Genomic DNA, 16,030 nt, shown 5'->3' on the forward strand with positions numbered 1-16,030 from the left:
TTCCACAACTTGTTGCGATGCCTAATTGCCTTGCGCCAAGCTTCTGTCATGTACGGCACCTGGTTTCCTCTGATGTGTGTTTGTTTTACGGGGGCGTGCTCATCAAGAATGTCCGAGTACAATTGTTCAAACGCGTAAAGCTTGTCGTCAATATGTCGTCAAAACACAAGGCCAAAACCATTGGTGCAATTTCTGGTCCCTGTGAGGAGATAATAACCCCTGACTTAAATAAAGCTGAGTGTTTCAGTGCCTTTTTAGTAAACATTAGCGAAGACCTCAACAATCAACAAGATCTTCTGGACGTATCATCTCTAAACATATTCAATTGATTAGACAAGGCATCAAAATAGACTTCGAAACACCTATACAAAATAGAAATGGAGAGCGACTGGATAAATAATCCCAAGCAGTTAAAGAGAAAAGCAGTTAAAGAGAACATAAGATGCTTTTGCTTCCCTTAAATACTACCTCCCAAATGACTGAAATGTTTGTAGTGCCGTCTACCCTGTTCCTCGCAATTTTCAAAATCCTGTCTCAAATCAAGTCGCTGTTCAGAGGTGCTTCGTGCGGGGCCCCGAGATGTTCGGTGGTCTTCGAACCGTTCCATGACAGGTACCGGTTGACGTATCTCTCACGGAGTGTCGCTGGAGTCACAAGATTTGGATCGTAGTTGATTAATTTAACGGTGTTGTAGAAACCAATTCCCTATCTAGTTCCCAAAGTTACGTTCATTTGTGCTGTCTTTCGCCGTATTCCCGAATCATCAAGTAAATGTCGACTTTCATCGTCTGTTCCGTATTTCCAATGTTATTTCCAGTATTTTAATTAGTTGTTCCGCTTTTACTGTAACATGCTTCTACCATTTTATTTTTGAAACCGCTGGCAATGACAGGTTTGGTTAAGAGTTCGAGTCGTCCAGAAATCAACCTGACTCCTTTACGTCCTAAAATTATTGCTGGTGCGTTGGTTACAGGTGTTACTTCAGGTTTAGCTAACTACATCTCCGTTATCTGGAAGACTGTCTTACCTCACTTTACATTAAACGCCGCCTTCGACATGGGTCGTTGCACTTGTTTCCACAGTGGATAAAGGTCGCTGAAGATGTAAGGCATCTAAGTAGCTGCTTCATGTGTAAGGGGTTGGGAAAGACAAAGACCTTTTCAACTTAACCTCATTGGGTGTTCCATGAATAGAATATAAAGCACCAGGTAGATTGCAAGATACTGATCTTTTCAAGCGTTTGGTTCGTTTTTCTAATTTGGGAAGCTCTAAAGACCTAAATGAATACTTTCGCCTCGAAAATTGAGCGGCACCAACTGCTGACTGTATTGCTTGAGGCTTTTTCAACCCCAGCAGCTCCCGAATAGCGTTCCTAAAACGTTGGTCTCTATAACAGTAAAGCAGCGGGTTAAACAGAGAGTTTATCTGGGCGAATTTCTGTGTAAACTGGAAAGCGGCATTTGTACGAATGACTGGAACAGCATTTCCTAAGATAACAAAAATAAAAATGGGGATAAACGAGGATATAAACGCAGCTGTTAGCAAACCAGCTGTCTTGGCAACTTTAGACTCCAGTTTTTGTTTAATAAGGACGTCGATTTGAGAGATCTCGATTAGCTTCCGATTGCGTATTCCGATGTAAACCGTTCGATAAAAGTATGCAACAAGAAATAAACAAACAGTTTCTACAGCAATCCATCCGGTCATAATGCGGTTCAAAATTCTACGATCCGCAACGACCAATGTCGTAGTATAGTATGCAACCGTTGGGAAGATCACTGAGAGCCAGCCACCTATCGCAATCTTTTTGAGGCGGCCATTTGTGATGATTTGCTTGTAGTCCATCCATTTTTGTACCGCCACGTACCTCTCCCAAGCAATGATAGTCAAGTGATGCATAGTAGCTCCGAAGAGTAAAGGGAAGAAGAAAAGATTCACCGCATATAACATACAAGTAGACTCAAACGAAGCTTTGCGAAAGGTAAAAAAATCAATAGTGGCAGATGTTGGCATAACTGTAACGCCAGCTAGAAGATCCGTAACAGCCAGGCTTGACAAAATAATATTTGAAGGTTTTTGAAGCTCTTTTTTTCGCTGTATAGCCAGGATGACGGATCCGTTCAAAATAATGGTGGGAAATGACGCCATGACCGACACAAGGCCTAAAATCAAGTAAAAAGGTGAGCCTCTGACTTCCCATGATACGTTCGGTGCGTTCCTGCAATAAAACGTTGAGGTGGATGAATTGATGACTGTTTTGTTGCTATTCTGATCCATGCCGTAAATCTCGTTTGGAGGCAGGTACCGTAAATAACCAACAACCTCGCAATCTTCAGTTTCAGCTCTTACGTCGTCTGTCTGCGATTCCTTCAATTAATCCTATGAGGAGTAAAATTAAAATAGCTATAATTATCTTTAAAATAAACTCATGTTTCTTGACTCCCGTTCCATGAAAATAATATGTCTTTCTTGCTTAAAAGTAAATCATACTCTAAAGGGACCCAGGACTAATGTCAATGAAACAACTCAAGAGAAAGGTATACAAAGGTACCGATGTTGTATTTTGTGACACAGATCTTTTCTTTTTTCGTTGAGCATGGTGACTTAATGGACAAATAGGCAATATGTCTAATAAATGTAGGATATTTAATGACACTTGTATGCAGCATAATGTTCTTCTTCATATGGTAAAGTCTGCATGCGAGCCAAGTGGCCCATCAGGCCGGAGCTTATCCCGGTTTCTGTAGCATGAAGCAACTAGGAGTATTTCTACTCCCCCCTGGATGGGATGCTAGTCCATCGCAGGGTTACCGCCAGCATTAAGTTCGCCGGTACCCATTTATACACCTGAGTGGAGAGAGGCACTGTGAGAGTAAAGTGTCTTGCCCAAGAACACAACACAATGTCCCCGGCCAGGGCTCGAACCCGGACCGCTCGATCCGGAGACGAGCGCACTAACCAGGAAGCCACCGCGCCTCCCCTCTTCTTCATGTAGCACTGACTATTTGTCCTGGGTTTCTGATCTTTTTTTTTTTTTTCATAATAAAGTTATGACGAGCATTGACCTTACAAATAAGAGATAGTCTGCCCATGTTCTTTTTGTGTTGCAGCTTTTGCGTCAGATAACCGAAAGGTTTTGTTGTACCTAGGCTCAATTACGAGCCGCTGTTCGAGAAAGGAGCCCGCGCTCCAGCGTGGACCGGACTCGAGAGAGCGGCGGAAATCGAGCTTCTAGTGAACCAGTGTACCAGTATTTTGGTTTGGGACTACAGTGGTGCGATCATGACTTGAGAGGCCTGAAGTTCTCATTTTTTTTAAAGGGAAGCTAATTAGACTTTTCTTGAAGTTGAGGCATTTTAATGTAACGAGAAATGATTTAACCTTTCTTGTCTCAAATTCAGACTCAAAAGCCCAAAGTTCAACTCAAAGTTCAAATTGATCTTTAATAGTCTTGAAGTCTTTATATAAACCTACATTATTAATATAAATTGTCGGGGATTTGACTATTACCGTCACGGATTTGAGAAAACGCCGTTAATATAGTCTTTAAGTCATCCCGGATTTAACTCTACCGCCACGGATGCTATGTTTTTCTGTCACGTGTACGTCACGGGTCTGTCAAGGAAAAAGTGCTGATCTAAGGTAAATACTCGATAATTACTACTAGTAAATAGTCTGTGAAGACCTTGCCAGAATATTTGTTCGAGACAACGAGAACAATAGTGAACGACCAGCTACTCTCTCAAAAAGAGAAGTTTTGATAAATTTAGAATCTCATAAGAAAAGTTAAGAGTTGTGTCTGTAAAGTATTTACTAAAAAAGGAACCTTAAGTTTGGATCCAAAGATAATTGTGAATGAACTCGAGGATTTTCACCCAAGCTTGTACGGCAGCAAGAGTAACTAGACTAAACGTTGCAAATTAATTCCTTCGACATTTGGATATCCCCAAACTCTCGCCGGATAAAGCACCCACTTGTGAAGGGAAGCTAACCATGAAAGAAGTGATACTGATATGTTGAATCCTGCGGAGTGCAGGAAACTGCCTTAAGCACAACAATGGTTACCGCTTTCAATTAAGTGTATTAATGGAAAGGGCGGGACATCTCGTGTAAAAATTCTCCTCACCAATTGGAAAAACTGCCTGTTTGCCTGTAATTTTTTTTTGTTGCTTGGCAAAAAATTTCATGGCACACGCTCTTACGCTTCTGACAGTTCTTCTAAGTACTACTTGTTATAATCTAGTTTACTAACACGTTATTACAATCAAATTAATAATGACCGCTTTAGTCATCTCACGGGGAATGTTTCTTATACTCAATTCTGTTATTCCAGGCTAGATGTCATTAGACACTCATACACACACTGTACTGTAAATCATAGCAAATAGGCCCTTTGCAGCTAAGCCATCACGTGACTACGCACTATAACTTAACGAATGCCAAAAATGGATAAATCATGTTGAAAATATCATTATCAAAATGGCCAAGTTTGAGGCCCCTGTCATTAAAGAATGAGAATTTATGACAGTCTGAATTTTTAAAAGAATAAGAAGATTTGTATGGAAAAAGTTGTTGGAGAGCAAGACCTTGTTCTTCAGCAACATTTTCCATATAAATCCTCTAAATTTTCCGAAAATTCAAACTGTCGTATAAATTTACTCTTTAATTCCAGGGACCTCAAACTTGGCCATTATGGTATTTTCGATGCGCTCTTTCCATTTCTAGTATTCTTAAAGTTATAGCCCATAATATTTATATTTTCTAGGGAAAAATTGGTCACGTGACCTTAGCTGCAAAGGGCCTATTACAGAGCGTATGAATGCAAGGACGGTGTGAAATAGTCAAGAACATAATGGTAAGGAAAGCTGCTTTAGAATGTCGAAGTAATAGTTATAGTTCAAAATTAATGTTGCCTCAGATTTACGTGGAATGAAATACAACGATGGGGCTCAAATAATCGTCCGCTTTCTTGAAAAGGATTTGTCAGTGTAATCCAAAGAAATTGAACTTGGAAGTGACATTGTCACTTAAAGATAGCAATTGTCACGGAATAATTTGAATTGCATTGAGCAATACAGTAAAAGTAAACAGGATTGCTTAGAAAGTGGATTATTTTTAAGGACTAATAAAGCATAGCGACGGTGTATAAATTGGCCACAAAGCCGTCGGCAAAAATAAATATTGAGTTTATGAGGCGGCTCGTTATTTCCCAGGTAGATTTTTTCCCCCTCAAAATTTCCCTGATACGCTTTCTATGTTTAGTTTGTGTTTAATAAAAATAAATGAATATATATATATATATAAAATTAAATTAAAATAATGTTCGTTTTCGTTTCTTAGGCCGCTTACAGATTCATCATTGTAAGTATTATTTTTACAGTGATCGAGACTTCCGGAATTGTATGGTAACAGGCGGAAGCTTTTCGTATGTAACTAACTGTGCCATTCTTTATGGTTTACGGCTTTGATGGATATATTGCGTAAAGAATTATATATATACTTGCCAAAAACATCTGTCAATTTTATAATCAACTTCATCTGATAAGTTTTACTGTGATTATTCACTGTTCATAAAATCAAAACCCAAGAATCGATATAAGGGCCACAGAACTGAAGAAAATGATCGGAACCAAATTTGGGGTAGAGAAAAAAGTAATTCAGCCATTAACAGTAATTTCATGTGGTGCTTATTTTTTGTAATCAAATTTTATGGTGGGAACGGATAATCCAAAATGAAATCTTCAAAAATTGAAAAATCTTAAAGACTAGGTGGCAAAATGCAACATTTCCAACCCATCTCAATATTCTGCCTTACGTTGTAGCGATTTAGTGAGCTGGCACGTTATCAGCTGCTGTTAATGTTGAATTTTTTTTTAGTGAAGCGAACTGCCTTGAGCGCCAACAGTGGTTACCGCTTTCAATTCAGTGTGTGAATGGAGAGTAGCGGAACATTTCGTGCCAAAATTCCCCTCACACATCGGAAAAACTGCCTGTTTGCGAAAACGTGCGAGATGTCTGGAATTGTATGGTAACAGGAGAACAGCTTTACGTACATTTTTTTTAGTTAAAACTAACTGTGCCATTCTTAATAGTTTACGGTTCTGATGTATGTATTGCGTTGAGAATTATATTTATACTTGCCATAAGTATCTGCCAATTTTATAATCTTCTTCGTCTGATAAGTTCTCTGATTATTCATTGTTCTTAAAATCAAACCTCACGAATTGGTATAAGGGGCAAAGAACTGAAGAAAATGATCGGAATCAAACCTGGAGTAGAAAATATATTTTAACATGAAATTTCTGGATAAAACTCTATTACGTAATAATTTAGATTAAGCCATGGACAGAACGTTCAAGCGGTACTTATTTTTTTGCAATTGAACTTTAGGGCGAGAACGGACAATATAAGGAGAGATTTGAGAAAGCTTAAGACAAGGTGACAAAATGAAACATTTTTAGCCTGACCGGTCTCAATATTCTGCCTTACGTTGTAGCGATTTTGTAAGCTTACACGTTACCACGTGATCCTGATGCTGGCCTTCTCTGATCGTTTCATTGGGAAAGTTTGCTTCAGTGCAGCTCGGTATTTCCTCGGCGAAACTAAGTTTGCTACCTGTCGATTTTCTGATTCGCGACGAAATTTAAAACCGATAAATGCATGAGATTTCGGAATCAATAATCAGGAAATAATTGCAAGGAAAACAAATCTATAACTTAGAACGCTGAAGTAACATTCATCGTTCAAAATTGCTCCCTACCTACGATTCACGATACTGAAACTGGCGATGGTTAGCCTCTGAAAATCGTTTGGTTTCTGTCGATTTAGCCAGAAATGATCGTGGGACTGATATTCATAAAGTCGCCTTACGATGCAATTTGACGTAGAATGACTTGCTTGGTACTGCAATCAGGGCAACTGAGTTAAATTTTAATGCTGCAATAATTAAAGGGTTGCCGATTCCTTTGGAGTGAATGGAACTGCTTTAACGAAAACGATGGTTGCCGCTTTAAATGAAGTGTGTAAATGGAGAGAAGCGGAAAATTTCATAAGGAAATTTTCTCCACACTAATTGGAAAAACTGCCTGTTTGCGAGATAATTCTTGGGCAGCCTTACGGGGTGGCGCAGATTTCGAAATTCTAATTGAACAGTTGATGCTTTACGATAATTTTATTTTTTCGGGGCGTTTACATAATAATTTACTTTTTGGATTAATTGATCAGACTCGAATTATCTTATCACACCTGTAAAATCTTTAATTAGCTTCATTTCGTAAACAGCACTATTAATATCTATATCGCGGCTTTTCTTATGATGCAAATATTTTACCTTTGCTTGGTTGATTTTCATGAGGCACGCCTATAAAATTCTGACATTTAAACTAATTAAAAATTTATATGTTCTGTCAGGGCTGTTCATAGTCGCCTTAAATATATTTAAACAGGGAATTTAAGGATTAAGAAGGTGGGTTGGCCGGCTAAAAGATGATGAGTATTTCAAGATGAACAAAAACTTGGATAATTTTCTAATAAACGTAATTTAATCTCATTCTTAAAACTCATATTTTAAGAAATCAAAACACAAGTGGAAATCATGAAATTCAAAATAAATCGGCAAACATGTACAACTAAATAGAAGAAAATGATCGAAGCTAAACCTGCAGTTAATAAATTTGGTTTTGAATATTTAACAATGTGTACGAAATCTTAGTATGTGACTATTAACCCTTGAGCGTTGCTTCCTGTGATGCTGATTTCTTTTTGACCGAAGGAGAGCCTAAAATCCACAAAGAAAGATTATACAGCTGGGCGACAAGATGTGATATGTCAATATTACACGCGATACAGTGTGCTGGCGATAATGGGCCTTTAGGAATTGTTTCCCTGCAGTCGATTTGTATAGGTGGTCAACTCTTTCCGGGTGCATTTTGGAATAAATAAGCACAAGCTAAGTAAATATTTCCAAGACTACAAAAAATTGAACGAGCCCGTAAGATGCGGGCAATTTGTTTTCTTTGAGAAATTTACGAGGGCTATTTTTTTCCAAATTGTAGGAAACGAATCATTTGATTACTTTTTAATAACATGCAAGTGACAATTTCTGTCACGCTTCCGTATTTAGGTGACAAATGGGGCACCTAGATACTTCCACTGGATTGGACGAAAATGTAAGCAAAGACGTCGACTGTTAAGCTACAGTTAATTTCAGTCAAAATCTGCACCGCCCCTATGTTCGAATAGAGCGGGCCCAAGAACGTTTTTCGCAAACAAGTAGTCTTTCCTATTCATCTTGAGAAATCTCACATGAAATGTTCCGCATCTCTCCATTAACACATTTAATTGAAAGCAGCAACTTTTGTTGGTGCCACAGGCCGCTCCCAAGCGATTTGGCAACCCATTAAACCAATGGAGCCACATTGAATTTATTTTTCAGTTGCTCTGATTCCAGCTGCAAATGATTCTGTTATAAATGGTATCGTTCTGTTGTAAATGGTATTGTTGGACGACTTTAATTATAAGAGTCATTTACATATCGATAATTTCTGCTAAATTGACTGCAGGGAAACGATTCCTAAAGGTTCATTATCGCCCGCACACATCTTTTCACCCAGCTGTAGAATCTTTCCTAGAAAGGTATATTTCTGGATTTTAGGTTTTATCTCGGTCAAAAAGAAATAAAAAATGAGCATAAGAGGAAGTACCGCTCGAGGGTTAATGGCCACATACTAAGATTACAGAGGTAGTACTGGTCGTACTCCAAAGGATGCTAGAGCTGCATTATTTCTACAGCTTCCTTTGCTCAAATTGCTCTCCTCCTTAAACGCTTGAACATGCATTCCATCAGGATCACTTTGGCGCACCGCAGCATTTTGGCGAGAGGAAAACTAGCAACCTGCGAGGCGGCTGTAAAGAATTCAGATGCTTGAAAAAGACCCATATCATCAGGATCCCTGGCTCTGCGCATTTACCGCGCAACCATTTCGGCGTCAAGGTTTCGGCCTGTCGTTTGACCTATGCGAAATTTTTGCCAAAAGATATGATTGCTGCTTGTCGCTGACTGCCCTGAGAGCCCAATCCTCTTTTAAAACAAAAAGAGCTTCGTGTTGACCTACTATGACTTTGCTAACGTGTTGGTAACGCGACAACGTTTGCTCCAAGCAGGGCTTGTAGCCCATTTTGGCTACGTCCATAAGGGAATGTTTCTGCTTCGACTGAGCACATTTCTCCAGAGACAAATGCCTCCCTAAAGTAGACAGCCTATGAAAGAAACGAATGCAGCCGCTTTGAGGACAATAATACACCCCTGCTGCATGGCCACTATCCATGGAAACATCAGCAGACGCTTCCTCTGTCACACCTGTTGATAATGGCACTGCTGTTGAGGTCGCAATGTTCGTACCTTTTTTAGAAAATGACCTGTGGCCCGTTTCTCGAAGGTCCTGAGAAGTTTTCGCACCCGAAAAGCCAAGCAGAATCTCGAAACTTATGACTACAGAGCTGTTTTATTCACGTATTCTTAATATGAACAGAGTTTCCCTTCATACAAGAAGTTTCAGGCGTATACACTTTTCCGTTTTTAGACACAGATGAACTTAAAATGGCTTTACGGGCCCGAAAAGTTTCCGGGGCTCTCGAGAAACTGGCCACTGGTCTCCTTCAGTGCTTCCGACAGAAATAAAGAAAGAGCGATGTCTGACTAAATTCAAAAGAAACGCTTGACCATTAGGACGTTCATAAAGCTGAATAATATCAATGCAACAGCGTCAGTTAATTAGAATAACACAGATGCTTATAAGGGGAAAGCGTAGGGACAATCGGCGATCCCTGCACCAGCGGTTCACTATCACTTCTGTTAAGCTCTGCGAGTTGACTGACTTGACTCGTGGTTTCCGGCCACGCCCATCTAGTAGTACGTGTCGAAAGAAAACTTGAGATTCTATCAAATACGATTAGCATTAACACCAGACCGATTGAGTGTTGGCAACGCTAAATTACAAGGTTCAACAGGCTTTTCCGGTTTAACTGTTTTTTCACGGTCAATGCAATTCATTCAGCTAATTGACTCAGCTGATCTAAACTGAAAATCATTTAGCTTAGTGATCCCTGTGATACTTCGGGAATTATCTGGTGTTTCAGTGTTGTTCACATTCCTTCCAATCCCCCACTGCACACAGATGTCCGAAATTTCCGGGAGTATCCCCCCCTCCTGACTGTAGCTACAACCGAAAGCCATTAAAGAACAAGAATTGCCCCTGGATAGGACGACTTTAAAAAGTGCGTTTCAATCTACTGCCACTACATTTAACTTTTAATCGGTTTATGTAAATTGCGAAATGCTGAAAATTTGCGCAAGAGCAGTGAAAGGGGAAGAGGGATTGAGCAGTGGTGAGAACGCTCGCCTCATACTAATGTGTCCCGGGTTCGATTTCCGGACCCGGCGTCGTCTGTGGATTGAGTTTGTTGTTGGTGTTCTCTACTCTGCTACGAGAGGTACTCCGGTTTCTCCCTCTCCTCAAAAACCAACATTTCCATATTCCAATTCGATCTTGAATGCACGGGCATTTCTGAACGAGTTCTTGTGAACTCCTTGGTGCTCCGTGGGTAAACAAACTACATATTTGCATATTTACATTATACACGCGTGACTGGGCTGGTCGCACGGTTGTGTGACACTTTTACAAAGTCTCGAATGTCAGCCACGCGGCACTTTTGCCCTGATTCTTATAGCAGAACGCTTGGGCGCTCACACTTTGGATGACCTCGGTTTGACTTTTTTGTTTCCCCGGGAATATATTGCCGGATTAGCCTCTCGACTACTTGAACTTTCTTCTTCTTCGTCTTCGTCTTCTTCGTCTTCTTCTTCTTCTTCTTAATATTGTTGTTGTTGTTATTATTATTAAATTTTATTATTATTATTATTATTATTATTATTGCCGAGATCGGCTGTTTACCAAATTAGAATAAGGGCGCGATTCTGATTTGTTTCAAGATATTTCCGCTCGATTATTTTATAGTCCTTTAACGTCCCAAAAGCTAAACAAGTAGCACTCCAAGTTTATCCATTTATTGTGTCTTAACGAACTCAAAACGTTTTGGTAAGTCGAAAAAATTAAGGGTGCGTTACTTTGGGGTGATCTGGTTCAGAATCAGTGATCCAAGATCACTCGGATCATGGTGCATCAAAGATGCTTCGTAGGTGTTTTTAAAATGGTTCACAAAACCACTATATCAACATATCTGAGATTAGTTTAAAACGAAGAATGAATTGGAATGGTTTTTTCACATTGTTCAAAATTTGAATTCGGTTAAATTTATTTTAAGACTTAAGCAGCGCTTCGTCCTAGCACTTTATTTCGGTCATTTTATTACACGAAAACCGGCACTTTGACCGCGCTCATCGAACCCGAAACCTCACCGAACTTTTCCAATATCTTTTTTTTATTGTCTTGCAACAGCTACAATTCTTACAATACTAATGCTACTTACAATACTAATATCACTTACAAAATTACGCGTTAACAGCCCTGTGCATTACTTACTATTATACTTTAACATCTAAATAGTACAGAGCTGGTCAGGATGTAGAGGAATTCACTAGTTTGTAACTATAGCTATATCAGAGGATGTCTTTTCGTTAATTGATATTTATTTGAAATATTTTGTTGTAATTAATTGATATTCTACAGATTGCACTTAAGAGATAATTTACTGATGAATTCGTGCATGTAAATGCCCTTACTACTGATTTTGTTTGAATATATGTAATGGCGCATAGCTAAGGTAGTGTAGTTAAATTTATTGATTATTTTTCTTTCTTTGGAGTTAGGAATAATACCAGACAAGAGTTCCTTAGTGGTAGGGGAGATCTGACAACAATTAGCTTCGTTAAACCATTGTATAACTTTTTTTGAAAGGACCTCGTAAACGGGCTTTGAATAAAAGTGTGCTCAACAGAGCCCTTACCCCCACAGTACAATCATTCGTCATCAGTTTTGATGCCGAATATGAATAGTTCTTTCGTAGTTATCACGATTCTGTGAATTAGTTGAAGCTAAAACTCTTTTAGCCTACAATAGTTTCCTTACAGAGAAGTATTCCAATATAGCAAAGGAGCTCTCAAGCGATTTTTGAGTCCCATCTAAAATCAGAGTGATGTCATCTGCATATTGACTGAGCTTACATTTGTTCCTGCCTACTGTGATTCCTTTAACCTCATTATCTTTACGGATGGTGGTAGCTGACACCTGTGCGGACAAGATAAAAATGCAAGGCGATGGCGGACACCCCTGCATTACACTAGACTTAATTCAAAGAAACCCGTTGACCAACTGTTATTTAAAACACAGTAAAACAAATTGATTCACTTAATTATAGAAGAGCCAAAACCAAAACGATGGACTGTTTTCTCAACAAATGCCCATTCAATAGTATCGAAGGCTTCCTCAAAGTCAACAAAGAGAAGTAACCCGAAAATGTTCACTGATTCTGTGTATGAGATGACATTGTTAATCAAGAAAATATTTTTTGCAATAGATCGTCCTTTCAAGAAACCCGTTTGGTCGTTGTCTACTCAATTTTGCAAAACAGCCGTGGATGCAATTTTGTAGTTACAGCTTATTAAAGTTATGGGTCCCCGGTTTTTCAGTTCTGGTAGTGCCTTGTTTTTCTTGGGGATCAATGAAATGATGCCTCTTCTTTGGGTTAAAGCAAACTTACTTTTCTGATGGCTTTTTTTAAGACAACGTATTTGAAAAGGAGAGATATCCTTCCAAAAACTTTACATAAAATTCGGCAGGAAGGCCATCCGTTCCAGGCGATTTACCGGGTTCCATTGTTTTTAATGCTTCTAAGCATTCTTTTTCAGTCAATAGTCCTTCGCATTTTTGCTTATCAATATCATTAAATAAAGAGTGTTCCTGGCCGAAATACAAGTTGTCAGAACATGACGTCAACGTGGGTTTTTTGAAGTGTAAAGCCAACTATAAAAAGAATTATATTCTTTTAAAATACCTGGGTTGTTTGTAGCATATGCACCGTTGCTAGTCTTAATCTGCGTTCTTGTTTTCCTTTCACAATGTCTATTTTCTAAATTAAAGAAATATTTGCTATTTTTCTCACCTTCGTTGTACCATCTGACCGTAGATCTAATTATGGCCCCTTTTGTTTTGTACTATATAATACGTTCCAAATCATTTTTCTTGCACCTTACTTTTTCCTCAAGGACATCTTTACTATTTACGTCCTGTTCCAATTGCCCTTGTAGGGCGGCTAGAGCACTTTCAATATTGGCCTCCTCCTTTTCCATATTCTTTATTTTGACTTTAGAATATTTCATTGAGGCATCTCTAATTTTAAGTTTTATCATTTGTCATTACCATAAAACTTTAACCAGTTCTCAGCTATCACTTTAACCCTATTCTGGACCTTAGTAGAGGGTAGTTCCCGGACGTTTGTCACGATTTCCATAGATCAGGCTTAGTAAGATGGGTTTGAAATAAAATGGATTAAGGAGATGTTGAAAACAGCTTCACAATTTCCTTGCAAAACTATAAAAGTCTTTTCCGTAGGCATACGAAAAAATCAGTCCGTTGTCTGACATTTAAAACCATACGACTTTTAATCATTGATGTATTGATCTAGTGTTGTATATTTGTATATGCTTATAACTCGGGTTGGTAATAAACGGATTATGAGATTGGATATATGAAAGATCAAACATATTAGAACTGCGGACAAAGATATGCAGACATGATTGATCATCGCAGTTATACACACAACTCAAGCAAGCTCACGACTAACCTGTTTGTATTGTTGCTCGCATAGTTCATTTGTCATAAAATTTGCCGTAAAATATTTGAAGGCAATGTGAATAGTGATAATAAGATAAGAAGCTTACGCGAGTTTTGAACGGAAAAAGGGCATTTCTGGATTACAGCACATCCCTCAATTTTATCTTCAGTTGTCTTTTCAAGTCGCTACTAAAGAAAATTTATTGTCACCACCGTATCACATTTCTAAAAAGTCAATTTTAAAGGGAGATTAAAAAATATTAGCTTGTTTTTCACAAAAGAACTGCATTGCTTTATTTCTAACCCTTTAATTAATGGTAGGTCGTCGATAAAATAGCAGTTCTTTTAGATTTTTTTCAAAAAAATGCTATATATTCCTGGGTTCCGGTGTTCTAATTCCCACCAGAAATTATTCTATCCTTGGCATTCATAGTTAAACGATCAGAGGCCCTCGCTACGAAAGATACAAGTACATGACGCCTACGTATTGAAAAAAAATTGTAGTGATTTAGTAGTTTATAATTTGCCGTGCTCAACAACAACGTCGTATCCAGTGTCTTCGCTCCCCTTGACCTACCAGCGGTCTGGGAAGGCAACCAACTCGCAAATAATTAGGGTCGGACCACTTTAGAGCAGCCGGATGTATTTGATCTACACACACCAAAATTACTATAACACCAATTTGGTTAACAGTGAAAATACGGTGCTAAATATATGTCTGAATTTATGAAAACCGTGTTAAAGACTTTGCACCAAAATGGTGGGCATGTTTTTGGAAAATCGGTCGGAAAGTGTTCATAAATATGGCCATGTGGCTCTGAGAGTGCTATCTACCTCCTGTACTCTTAATAGTCCATACCATGCCTATACAAGCCTTTGAAGTCGCTGCAAATGAGTTGAACGAGCCAAACAAAGCTAAATTAGAGCTTAAATTGATCATTTGATTCGCGGCACTAATTTAGAGAGGCTTAACCTCTGCGATTTCACCTAAATGACCTCACTATGTGTTTACTGTGAATTAAATTAGCCTATCATGGCTACAAGAGCATGGTAAGCAGTGAAATTGGTTATTTGCTTCTATATTTCAGCGAAAAAGCTAGTAGCCCTTGCGTGACATTTAATTTCAATATCTGTCTGGTTTCGCAAACACATAGCCACAGAATTTGACTTGTCACTGATAATCTTGATACAATTCTGTCCCGGAGCTAGCTTTCCACAAGGCGTATCGTAGCTCAAATAAAAGCAAGTAACTGTCCTATATGACTTTAGAGGCCAGGAAGACTAAATTCACCGTCTTTTCCTTGAATCATGAATTGTACAATATAAATTAAGAGTGTTTTCAACATGAAATTGGAGTCTAAATCAACACGAACATACAGATATCAAAGCCTCGACGGAGAGCTGATCTACAGCTTTCTAAAGGCCTGCATCGGCCTGAATGGACTGAACAAGAGCTTCCTACATCGAGAATTGATTGAAATTCAAACAAACTAGGCCATAGTTAGCAGTAAGCGAACACTCAACATGTCGTTACGTCAATTATCGCCTGGAAGCCACGCAAATAACTTTCTTCCGCGCTAGCGAATCACAGACAGTTCTGATAGTTAGCTAGGCCGAGAACGCCTAAATTGATAAAACAATGAAGTTTTACTCACGATCAGCGCTTGAACTCATGTTCTTCACTCTGTTCGTGGCCATGTTTTGCTCGCAAATAGGAATGTCCGGATGTACTTGAATTTTGTCGAGCGCGATCAAAGTTCAGATCAAAGTTCAGAGCAAATAACGCCATCAGCGGCTAGAAATGTCTAGTCCATTGCACGTCTAAGCCCTAAATTGTTGTGGTTAAAAATTTTGCTGTCTAAAGCACAACACTATCGCCACAGGGTAAACGGCCCACTGTTACGGGACTAAATGTGACCCGTTCAGTTTACAGACGAGTGTAGTCTGGGCTAAACTTAACACAAATTGTAAAGGGGGCGCTCGATAAATATTGAAAAAAAAAAACCCCTAAATAAATGAGACATGCGGCAAGGAGTTTCTACATTATGGTAGGTAAGATTTACAAGCTGCTGTCATAGCGAAAGCAAAAAAAAAAAAAAAAAAAAAAAAATTAAAAGGTAAAATAAATAAAAAACACTTGATTCAGTCTTTAACACCATTTTCATAAATCCAGATATATATACAAATAGAAGGATCAATTCCTTTTTCATCCATAGCAAGCGACAACGCTTTTAAACTGC

At 38.7% G+C, this 16,030-nt stretch overlaps 1 protein-coding gene across 1 annotated transcript; it reads right to left on the reverse strand.

The window, feature by feature from the left end:
- Positions 1-272: 272 nt before the first annotated feature.
- LOC145492149 (trace amine-associated receptor 1-like) lies at positions 273-15,689 on the reverse strand. The gene is made up of 2 exons (XM_081471486.1): positions 15,446-15,689; positions 273-2,379 (listed from the first exon to the last, which is right to left on the reverse strand). The coding sequence occupies exon 2, from the start codon at positions 2,275-2,277 to the stop codon at positions 1,126-1,128; it is 1,152 nt and encodes a 383-aa protein (XP_081327612.1). The 5' UTR covers positions 2,278-2,379; positions 15,446-15,689; the 3' UTR covers positions 273-1,125.
- Positions 15,690-16,030: the final 341 nt, after the last annotated feature.

This window comes from Orbicella franksi, chromosome 7, assembly GCF_964199315.1.
Source record: "Orbicella franksi chromosome 7, jaOrbFran1.1, whole genome shotgun sequence".
Classification (NCBI taxonomy): domain Eukaryota; kingdom Metazoa; phylum Cnidaria; class Anthozoa; order Scleractinia; family Merulinidae; genus Orbicella; species Orbicella franksi.